This window comes from Meles meles, chromosome 15 (genome assembly GCF_922984935.1).
Source record: "Meles meles chromosome 15, mMelMel3.1 paternal haplotype, whole genome shotgun sequence".
Lineage (NCBI taxonomy): Eukaryota > Metazoa > Chordata > Mammalia > Carnivora > Mustelidae > Meles > Meles meles.
In genome coordinates this window covers 54622564-54634423 of record NC_060080.1, presented here as the reverse complement: position 1 = coordinate 54634423, position 11860 = coordinate 54622564, and the positions used below count along the sequence as shown (strand labels likewise).

At 43.2% G+C, this 11860-nt stretch overlaps 1 protein-coding gene across 1 annotated transcript in view; it reads left to right on the top strand.

Annotated features, from left to right (window-relative positions):
• Positions 1-5779: 5779 nt before the first annotated feature.
• ANTXR1 (ANTXR cell adhesion molecule 1) overlaps positions 5780-11860 on the top strand; it is a 212560-nt gene continuing 206479 nt past the window's right edge. The window contains exon 1 of the mRNA XM_045979412.1: positions 5780-6291. Coding sequence (XP_045835368.1) covers positions 6140-6291 — 152 coding nt within the window. The 5' untranslated portion in view covers positions 5780-6139. The remainder of the gene's footprint in view (positions 6292-11860) is intronic.

Here is an 11860-nt window from a genome sequence, read left to right as displayed (position 1 = left end):
TCTTCCCACCCACCTCCCCCTCCAGCAACCCTCAGTTTGTTTCCTATAGTTAAGAGTCTCTTATGGTTTGTCTTCCTCTCTGATTTCGTCTTGTTTTATTTTTCCCTCCCTTCCCCTGTTTTCATCTGTTTTTTTCCCTTAAATTCCACATATGAGTGAAATTTTCTGATATTTGCCTTCTTCTGATTGACTTATTTCACTTAGTATAATACTCTCTAGTTCCATCTACATGGTTGCAAGTGGCAAGATTTCATTTTTGATGGCTGCATAATATTCCACTGCAGATATACACCATGTCTTCTTTATCCATTCATCTGACAATGGACAGCTCAGCTCTTTCCTTAGTTTGGCTATTGTGGACATTGCTGCTATAAACATTGGGGAGTATGTGCCCCTTCAAATCATTATATTTGTATCCGTTAGATAAATGCCTAGTAGTGCAATTGCTGTTGACCCTCATTTCTTATCATTCTCTTCACTAGCCCAGGGTGTTGTGTAAGCACACTCATAACTTCCACTTACACACTCCTGGCTCCAAAGGCTCTTCATGTGAGAATTACATATATATTAGTGTCTTTTAGATTCTACTTATCCGATTAAAAATGAAGCAGCAGCATCAATTAAGAGTGAAGGAGGGAATATTAAAAACTTGGAGAGTCTGAGGAAACTTTCTCAGAGTGGAAGTAACCCAACTAAAGATACGTAGTAGGACCATCAACATATACCTGAACTATAGCAGTGGTGAAGACTAAAACATATGGTTATCGCTGTTTTCATTTTTATGCTAGAAGAACCTTATTTATGGGAAACTAACAAAATGTGGAAAAGCTATTGCAAAAATGCTACTATATATGCATAGAGTTTGCCAGATTTGGATGTTTTCCTTTCCTTTTTTTCCTCTTTTCCCACAGTCCCTGGATTAACCAAATGATTAAGAACAGCATTTTAAACTGATCTTATTACTTACTAAGTTTGTGATGAACTCCTTCCATGCTTCGATTTTACGGTTTCTGTTTTTGAGACACCAAATTATAAAGTTTTCTTATCTGCCACCTGATTTCCCTCTGCCTCTGAGCAGTTCTGATTTCTAGAGGACAATATTCTGGGAATGAGTTTTATTTCTTCCTTGGTAGCTCTTAGATTTATAAGAATTATATTGGATTTTCCTCCATTTCAAAAGAAGATGATAATTCTATCTATGCTGTAGGGGCTTTTAGTCATTTTACGTGCCTATTGATTGACTTCACTATCATTTTTAGCTTAAATTCACATTTTAAGTGCCTAAATTTATGACCATGATTAAGATTTCAGAGCAGGTCAGTCCTCCGTCCTTGATGACAAACAAGATTGAAAAGAAAACAAACCTGGGTAGCATCCATGTCTTGAGCTCAACCTATTTTGAAAGGAGTCTTCTCTAGATTCAGGAAATCAGTCCTGATCCCAGGGGCCAAAGAGGTCCTCTCACAACGAATGACATAGGACTTATCCACTGTTACTTTGGGCACAGTAAGGCTAAATATTTGTATGTTAGAGGTTCTAGGATGAGCCTGCTTCTTAAACATCTATCTTGGACACACATTCAATTGGGCCTCAAAACCTATGCCAGAAAGCTATCCCAGCCAGAAAGCGAACCCAGGTAACTCCTTATTCCTTAAGGCATCAATGCTCAGAGGCAAACTCATGAGTAAATACATAGTTACTAGTTACAGCTCTGCCCGCAAGCCCTTCTGGTGATCTGTGATGGATCAAGAATAGGGACAAGGATCATGGGTATCCCTTAAGTAGCTCAAGACGTTGGTCTCTTTGCCCTGGGATCCTTCCTGATCACTTTTGGATTTACTTAAGGAGGGAGTATCTCATTACCAGTAGGAAGAAACATTTGTCATGTCTTAACTCTTTCACATCCTGGGACAACTCAAAGAGTTGTAGTTTGAAAGTACATCTCCAAAGATTCCATTATGTTAGACCTAGTTCTCCTTAGAATTGGTATGGTGAAGTAGAAGGACATGTTGAGTTTCCTCTAAAAGTTAGGTTAACCAAACTATTGTATCAATACCTACTTATATATTTGTGTCTCCCAAGTAAATTATGCAAAAATCCATGTTTTATTCATCTTTGAATCTTCAGTGTAGGCATAGGGACTGCCCTATAGTAGATATCCAAAAACTATTTTTGAATGAATGAATGAGTTAATAAAGAGAAAAAATGAAGGTTCTTTTCTAGGGATTGTTAGATCTTAAAAAGAAAAACACAGTATCAGAAAGAACTTCAATTATTATAACATTAGATCTAAAAACCAAGCTCAGAAAAAAAGCACCACTGATTATAACCATTTTCTCAGACATTTCTGTAGAGTTTAGCTATCTAGCATTCTTGGCTAGCAGAAACAGTATTGCTGCCAATGGATTTTTGATAGTTCCAGAGTATGTTTTCTGTTTGTTTTCTACTTCTGTTTGTATCCTAGGAAATCTTCAAATCCCAGTAGCTCCTGGATAAGTTAGAATCTTCACCTTTTCACTTCTCAGAGTTCATAGTATGAATGCCTGTGGCACAGAATCAGCTTTGTTTCACTGGTGGTAGAAAAATCAAACACCCTGAAACTGGTTCTTCGAAAATTATTCTTCTCATCTCTACAAGAAATTCACATGCAATTCTCCAGAATCCCACAATAACAATAAAAGTCAACATTTATTGTGTTCTCCTGAGGGCTGCCCATGACATACATTATCTCACTGAAACCAAGCAATTCAATGAAGTAGGTAATATTTGTAACCCCATTTTGCAGATGGGAAGCTGTGTTATGGACAAGTCATGTAACTTGTTAGTAATGTCACCCAGTTAGAATGGCAGAGCTTGCTTCGCCCCAAATAGCCTGGTGTGCAATTAACTATAAATTAGTGTCCTATCCTAATACTCAAAAACAGTTTAGGGGAATTACCATTAATTCTACAATAAATCTAATCAGGGATGAGTGTGTGAGGCAAGAGGGAAAAGAAATTGGCCACCATAGGACTGTGTGTGTCTGTGAAACTCTATGTGTCCTTGAAGCCCCTGCATCTATTTCTGATATTCTGCAGATATATATGAAAAGCTCCATTGGTTATTGTAGGGTAAGTAAGCCTCTTTGCCCTCATCTTCATGGTACGCCTTCCAAATATTCTTATCCATACACGTGTTCACATACTTTGAGAACTACAGGTTCTCTGGCTTGGGACTTGGACATAGTAAAACTGTCAAAGGAGTTATGAGCTTGACAAGCTTAGGTAGATTTTGTCTGGTATCTTCAGTTATAAATTGGTCTGGGTCTTTGAATAAGACCCTGGTCTTGAATACGCTAAAATAGGCCAAGGTTGCACAGAAGTGGGCAGAAAAGGGCTTTAATTGGTCTTGTGTTTAGTTTTTTTGCTGACTCTAAATTGTCTGATATAGTCTTCCATTGGGTGTTTGCAAGCTCTGGTCTTGTCAAGACCCTGGACTATACTGGTCCATTTTATCCCTCTTCTGGGTTCTGGGCTGGACTGGCCTGGTCTCTGATCTAGATGAAATGAAGGTTTTATTCAGCAAGGTGTTGAGCCCTTACGAGGTTCTGGGATAGATTCTTTTCAGGATATGCTGGTATGAATTCTGGATTATTTTCTTGGTTGAGACCTTGTAGGAATGTGTCTTCCTTGCCATGCTTGCTGCATTAGGCTTTGAGTTTTGGCTAGACTCTAGCTGGATTGGGCTAAGAGTGGACTGGTGTTTAAACTTCATGCTGGGCTTGGGTGTAATTTAGGAAGGATTATGATGGTTTGCAGGTTTAGCTGAACTGCACACTGAACCAGATTAAAGGGGATCTGTCCCTGGGCTGACAGTAACTCATATATGAAATTAGCTCATTTCTTTTCAGGGCTCTGAATCGATCAGAGTTGGGTTGTAACTGTATTTGACAAGTTCAGTTTATGCATTTGGGTGACTGTTAACAGGATTTCAAGGGAGGTACTGGATTAAATTGATTTTCAAGTTAGTTTCTCCTTGGCCACTTTTGTGCTCATCTGCACTGGGCAAGGGGAACGCAGGGAAGAAGGGGGTCCAGCCTGCTATGGGGGATTTTAGCCTCCTCCCACTTATTTTTTCTTGAAAGCAGTAATTCCCAAAGTTTCGGTGTCAATAGGTGTTGTCTGAAAGGAACAGTTTCAGGGTCAAGTAAGTCTGGAAAATACAGTTAAACATTTTTTAAAGAAATTCTCAAAGCTTTAATGTGATAATAGACGTTTTCCGGTTATCTATTATTGTGTCACAAGTTACCTCCCATATCAGAGACTTAAAACTCTAACGAACAACTATTATCTCTTAAATTTCTGTGGGTCAGGAATCTGGGATTGGCTTAGCTGAGTGTTCCTGGCTTGGGGTCTCTCACAGGACTGTTATCAAGATGTTGACGGCAGCTGCAGTCATCTGTCAGCTTGCGCGGGACTGAGGGTCCACTTTCAAGGTGAGTGAGTCACTCACATGGCTGACTGTCAGCAGGGCATCTCAGTTTCTTGCCACGTGGATGTCTCCATACAGCTCCTTAAGTGACCTTTTGACAGGGCAGTGGGCTCCCCAGAGCAAGTTACCCAAGTGTGCCAAAAGGAAACCACAATATCTTCTATGACCTTGCCTCAGAAGTCACACATCATCATTTCTGCCATCCTCATCGACTGTTCACAAATCAGTCTTATTCAGTGTGTGTGTGTGGGGGGGTGTTAACACTAGGAGAGAAGGGACATTGAGGATCCTTTTGGAGGCAGGCTGCTGCAGTGCCTTACGAGTCCCCCAAACTTATTTGACAACAAAATGATTGTTTAATGAAGCATTCCAAGACATTAGCGTTCTTCAGTACAGCTGGTGGGGGAAAACGACCATGGATGGTCACACTGTAGACTAAGGGTCTTAGAGGATTACAAATGAGGGGAAGATGTATGTCTGGAAGAATAAGGCTGGAAGGCTGAGGACTCCCCAGCTGGAAGATCTATGAAGCTAAACTGAGTTCCTGCCTAGATCCACTCTAAAGAGGACCCCTCACTTCAGAGAAGCTAGCACAGACAGGACTCCCCTCCTAGTCCCAAATGGGTCCATACTCTTGTAAGCTGTTTACTCCCTCTGTCCTAAATCAAAGAAGGGGTTGAAAAAAGTCAAAGTTCACAGGCTGGAAAGAAGAACTCACAGAATCTCTAAAATTTGGAGATGGAGTCCATCTAGAACGCCCCTCGGTTCCATGCCGGGAGCAACCTTTTCTTTGGGACTGTTTATGCCAAGCCACAGGACTGGGCCCCAAGAGACTCTTTTGTGATCTGCATTAATAGTACAGTAAGGTCACTGGGATGAGTCAGATCCCAAAGTCTCTGTTCTTCTCTACTTCACTTGCACAAAGGCAGTTTTGGGAGGGTCCCAGAACCCCAGTAGGAGCCAAGGTGCTTGGAGGAAGTAATTTTTCATCAATGTTTACAGCGACCTTATCAGCAGATGCAGGATAGGAAAGGAGAGGGCAGGGATGAGAAGGTTAGAGAATGAGTGAGAAGTAGGAATCTGGGGAAGAAATAATAGAGAAAGAAAAGGAAGGCGCATGAGAAAAAACGACTAAGAAAGCACGCACAGCCGCGCTCCCGCAAACGCCAAAGGGCGCTTTGGCCATCGTCGGCCACAAGGTGGCACCCTTTGAACTTTCTTCCCCCCCACCAAAAAACTGAGCCGGGGGAGGGGGGCGAGAGGAGGGAGAAAAGGCAAAGCACTCTCCCAACAGAGAACAATTTGAAAACCCACCCCATACTATTTAAAAGCTGGGACAAAGAAGCGTCCGGACGGAGCTACTTCAGCTGCGAGACGTCGGCGGAGCCTCCGGAGGGGTCCGCCGCCCGAGCCAGGAGCAGCCCCTTTAAAAAAGCGGAGTACAGTATTGGGATTCTTGAAACCTGAAACCTAGAAACAGAATCGAAGCGGAAACCAGAAGGAAAACCTTGAACTCCTCCAGACAATTGCTTCCGGGGAGTTCCAGGAGCGCGAGGGGGAATAAAGGGCCCGCGAGCAGGGTCCCTCGGATGGCGCGTCCCTGAGGGTCCTGGCGAGTTCGAGGCGCGCGGGAAGCAGAGGACCGTACCCTCTCCCTGGTCTGCAGGTCATGGCCACCGTGGAGCAGAAAGCCCTCGGCATTGGCTTCAAGTGTCTCTCCTTGGCCACTTTTGTGCTCATCTGCGCCGGGCAAGGGGGACGCAGGGAAGAAGGGGGTCCAGCCTGCTACGGGGGATTTGACCTGTACTTCATTTTGGACAAGTAAGTGTCTCGAGTTGTTGCATCCTGGCTCTGCGGGTGATGCTCCTTGCCGGGCTGGGCTTGTTGGCAGCATCGCTTTGGGACAGGCACGCGCCTTCGGGGGAGCCGAAGCAGCCCCGCACCGCGCCTCGGGCGCGGAGCGCGCCTCCGCATTCTTCGCTGCCCGAGCCCACAGGGGCGTCGCTGCTGGTTGGGGGGTGGAAAAAACCCACTTTCCGTCTGGCTTTCTGTGCCCCGAGGAGCATGTAAGGGAGTGTGAGGATGCTGTTGACCTAACACGTTTCCGTGAATCCTTCTCATTGCTTTAGAAACCTGGTGAGAAAGGCGTGCTTTGGAGAGGTAGAACTTACAGGCTTCGCGGGAGTGGGCTTTGAAAAGTCCGTGGTGTCTTTAAACAAAAACAACAACAACAAAAAACACATGCTGCCGTGCCTAAGGCATTGCCTTTGTTCCTGATAATACGGTGCATGCTGACTGGGCAATTAGGGAAAAAAGAAGGCGGATTTCTCAGCCCTAGACACTACTGGGTTTCGGGCTGAGGAATTCTTTGTTGTGGAACCATCATGTGCACTGCAGGGTGTTCAGCAGTGTCCCTGGCCTCTCCCCGGGTAAGCCCGCTCCATGCTCCCTCTCTTTTCCCCCGAGACACCCTCCCACCCTCCCACCCCCCACCCCCCACCCCCCAGACCCAGTCCCGCATTGGCGACGACCAAAATTGTTGCCAGAGGTTGCCAAAAGCGCCCTGTGGATAAATTCCCGCCGGCCCCTCCTGGCCTTGAGACCTCTGATTGAGACGGATTCAAGTTCTTGGTAATTCCACTGGTGGGCTGGCTACCAGGGAGGTGCAGGAGCCCTGGTTTCCTTACCAAAAGCCCTGGTTTCCTTAGCCCTTAGGCTTCAGGTCTGTGCTCAAGGGAGAGCTGCACTCTGACCCATTAAACACTTCCCAAATCCCCTTAGATTTGCCAAGCCACAGTCATTCAAGGAAGCGTTATGCTATCTACTAAAACCCAACTTCAACAGTAAAAAGCCCCCCAGAGAAGATCCACGTTCATGAAAACTATGTGAGCTCTCTGGTGCCAGGAGAGGCGCTTGCTGTAACAGTGGTGGGGAGATGAATTTCACAGACTGGAAAGTATTTGGGAGTTGGAAAAAGGTCTGCAAAATAAGCTGGCCAGCGAGACACCAAATGTGCTTTGCAGTTGCCCCTGGAGTTTGATTTTTCCGTAAGGGCTGTTTTGAACTCCAGATTCTTTGGATGAAAAGTGGGATCTCTTTCTTAGAGATTTTATGAGAAGGTGGATACCGAAAATATACTCCAATACTAAGAAATGGAATTTCTTTTGTTACTTCTAGTGGCTGGGAGCAACAGCTCACAGATTCAGAGACTGTGTCTGAGAACAGTTAGAGGTGCCCATCACTTACTGCCCCCACCCCAAAAAGCCAGTTGGGCAGGACATACAGGAAGACTTTAAAAAAAAAATGGGCAGAACCACCAAGTCCCTGAATGGAGTGACTCTATACTGTAGAGATAATCAGATTCTCCCCAGATTAACTTGAATTGAATTGAACTTTTAAATCAAAGTTCTGAAAGCATTTATTTTGGTGGTAAGAGGAATTTAACAAAATGATTCTAAGTTTATCCTAGAGAACAGAAACCTGGTAAAAAGAGGTAAAACATTTTTAGAGAAAGATAATGAAGACATACCTGTAAATATTAAAATGTGTCATAAGGCAAATTATGACACATAGGATGGTAAAGGCCAAAGAACAGGTAGACAGGGTAGAAAATCTAGAAGGAAGTCCAGGGTCCTGAGAGCATTTAGTGGGAGTTCAAGTCGGTGGGGAATTAATTTGTTATTTTAAAATATGATTCTTGGAGTTCCTGGGTGGCTCAGTTAAGTGTCCAACTGTGGATCTCAGCCCAGGTCTTCATCTCGGGGTCTCCATGCTGGGTACTTGGGAAAAAAAAAAAAAAAAAAAAAGATTCTTGAACAAATGGTTGGTAACATAGGAAAAGAAAAAAAGTTTAGGTTTATGTTTTAAACCACACAATAAAATAAATTCCAGAAGGCCTGAAAATTTAAATGTTTACAATGAAAGGATAAAACAACCAGAAGAAAATTTAAATGACTATTACTGTAATCTTAGGTTTAGAGCTTTTAAAATAGGACAGAAGCAATAAAGAAAATTATGAAAATATTTGCATATATTCAAGTTTTCCATTTCCGTAAGTGAAAAAATGTCAGAGATAAAAGATAATAAAAAGTTACAAGGACTTTTGTAACATCCATTACTCCTCAAAGATTGACCTGAATGTATAAAAAAGAAAAAGTTTTAAAAAGATGAGTCCAGTAGAAAACAACAAACGAACAAAAAATTTCAACTTCACTAGTAATCAAAAAAAAATGAAAAAACCAATCAAACAAGATGTAGTTTTTATTAAGTTGGCAAAGTTTTTTTTTATTATAATATTCAATATTGGCCAACTTGTGGGAGGTAAGCACTTTCATATCTTACTAAGGAAAATAGGAATTTGTATAGTCTTACTAAACTGGTGATGTCCAGTGGAATTTTCTGTGATGATGTAAGTTTTCTGTACCTGCTTTGGCCAGCTGGTGTCTACTAGCCGTAAGTAGCTATGGAGCCTTGAAATGTGGCTGGTGTGAACAAGGAAGTAAACTTCTTATTTTGTTTATTTTCAATTAATTTGAGTTGAAACAGCCCCATGTGGCTACTGTACTGGGTAGTGCAGACAAGAAGGCAATTTGGCAACATGTGTCAAATGCTTTAAAAAAAAAAATGGGGTTCTACTTTTCCATCTAGCAATTCTATGTCCTAAAGGAAAAATCCAAGATGGTCTCAAACAAGTGACTCCATGTATGTTCCTGGCAATGCTGTTTGTAATAATAAAGCTGAAAATGACCTAGATGTAGATAACCGTAGTGAATTAAGTGAGGCATGGTGTACCCAATGATTGAATATGCCTATTGGATGTGCTTAGAATGTACCCTTAGGCGAAAATTACAAGCTCCGATATTGTGTACATTATGGTGCTACCTTTGTAAAAAAGCTAGATACACAAGTGAATTTCTTGATTTACCTAATCTGTAATTGTATTTCTGTCTAGAAGATTTTTAAATCTGTGTGTGTGTGTTTTTCTGAAGTTTCCAAGTTCTCTATAATGAGCATCTGTTATGTTTATATTCAACAAAAATAAGTTACTTTGAGTTTTTGAAGAATTGTTCCAAGTGTGTGGAGGGTCTCTAAGCAGGGTGCTGAGCTCCAAGCATAGGATTACAGAGGCTGCTGCTTCTTTTATACCTGATCCTGGAGTCCGTTTCTAAATGCATCATAGGATACCCTGCCGTGCACTGGGGACCCAAACGTGCTGCTGGAAAGAAATGACCGGTCCCTTTGCAGGCAACTACCTTTATATTTAGGTGGACTCCTTTGACTTCTTTTAGTTGTCCTAGGGCTTGAAGAGAGAGGTATTTTCGTGCTGAATGAAAAAAATTGCTAGTATTTGATGTGCACACACTTTCAGCTTGCGATCTCAATCCAGGCTAATGTATGGTATTGTTGGACTCAGAGCTGGGGGATGGGCCAAAATGCAGTGATTGCAAAGAGGCCTCTGGTGGTACCTCAAGACATGGTCTTCTGTCCTAGAAAGAACCTTCTCAGACCATGCTGTCCAGCACCCAACCACAGCAGAGTAGAAGGGGAAAGAATGCTGACTCACTTTTTCCTTGGGCATCTGAGATACTTTGGCTGGCTAGACACTGTCTACAGGCTGACCCTAAGGGATCCCAGGGCACCTTCCTTTTCCCCAGCCTCAACTCCCTTTTTCTTGGTGAATGGTTCTCTTCTTTTCCATGACACTAAAACTCAGCTCATTTCAGGTTTTAGCAGGATGCATCTCTGGCCTGGAGAGAACCCAGATTATACATTTAATGGAACGTCGTGTTTTCTCAACCAGGAGCAAGACTTCATAATGATAACCTAGACTACCACAGTAACACAATAGGGCATTATTAGCGGCTTTGGCGACGGGGCTGGTGGACTGGGCTTCACAAGGCTTTATACTGATGGAATTTCATATTCATTTAAACATGCTTTTCTGGTTAGAGTCAGGAAAAGTAGATTGCTGGGAATTCAATCAGGGATTTGAAAAGTCAGATTTGGAAGGCCCTATGCAGAGATAAACAGGCAAAGAGCAGCTCGGCTCCTTGAAGTCTTCCAGGGGTCCTCTAAGATTAATGTGCCCTGTTGACGGACCCACGGAGGTAAAGGTACCTTTCTTTTCTCCCAGGGCTCCTCTGTCATGACACTATACATTTATGTATCATATATTGATCGATTTTATAGAGAAAGATTAGTTACATCATTGGAAAAAGTGGCTTCTCCATCCTGAGTCTTGGGGAAGGGCTGGCTGTATTCATGTGTGCCCTAAAGACTTCAAAAATAGATGGTGTCAATAGCAGAAGAAATAGAGGAGACGGGCTGGAGGGGACAGTAAGCACTGAATAGCTTTATTGACAGGACTTTCCACAGGCTGTGACTGTATATACTTAACACCTGTATATACTTAACATTTGTAAAGGCCCTCTGCAGGCCCAGCGTTGGTCCCTTTCCCATTAGAGCCCCCGAACTCCTCCCTTTGCTACTTCCTTTCTGTCCAGCCCGTTTTCTTTCTCTCCTCCCCATGCAAGAGGACCCCATCTTGGCGCCCACCCAGAATTCCACCCTCAGCACCACAACCAGATGATCCCAGAGTGGGGATGAGCTATAGGACCACTGCTCTGTGTACCTCTCCAGGGCCATGGTCATTAGACAGATGTTTGTAGCATTAGCCTGGGAACTTCACCACCGGGTATGGTATCATTTTCCTGAGAAAATACCTCCGGGTTCCCAACTACTGACTTAGAAAAGAAACCTTTAGAACAGAACCGAAGTCGCCCCACACTTACGCCTTCTCACAAGTTCCCCGAAGACAAGCTTGCTTGGCAGCTAAGGCAAGGACTGCTGTCCCTAGTTTACAGATGAGTTTACCCTTAACCCTCTGTTCAGCCCCCCGGATTAAGTGACCTGCCCAAGGACGATGTCTGCTCCTGACTCCCAGCCCTGCTCTTCCCACTCATTGCTGCCCTGTGTAGCTGGGTTATAATGAGAAGCACATGGTAGTTCAGCTGGAGGAACTGGGTGGATTCCAGGAATTAAAAATCCCTGCATCAGGGTTTCAGTAAATGATACTTGGTACATAAGGCAATCAACATTACTTAATTGAGGAGCTACTGCTCTGATGTCAGGTCAGCCTTGGGTGATTGAAAGTTTCAGGGACTCCAACCCCCTGCAGCCCACAGAGATGCTTCAGCAATCTGGGGGGTTAACTGATGGCTACAACTCTAAGGTGCATTCAGGACATCTGAGAAGATGCGCTTCAAGGTCCAATAAATTGTTAATTTGTTCAGATTGAATCCGATGGAAAAAGGAAATTCGACTCTGCAGATGGGTTGAAAGAGAGGTAGCTTGTTTTCAGGAATACTCGAAGAGGCTTCGAGAAATGAAA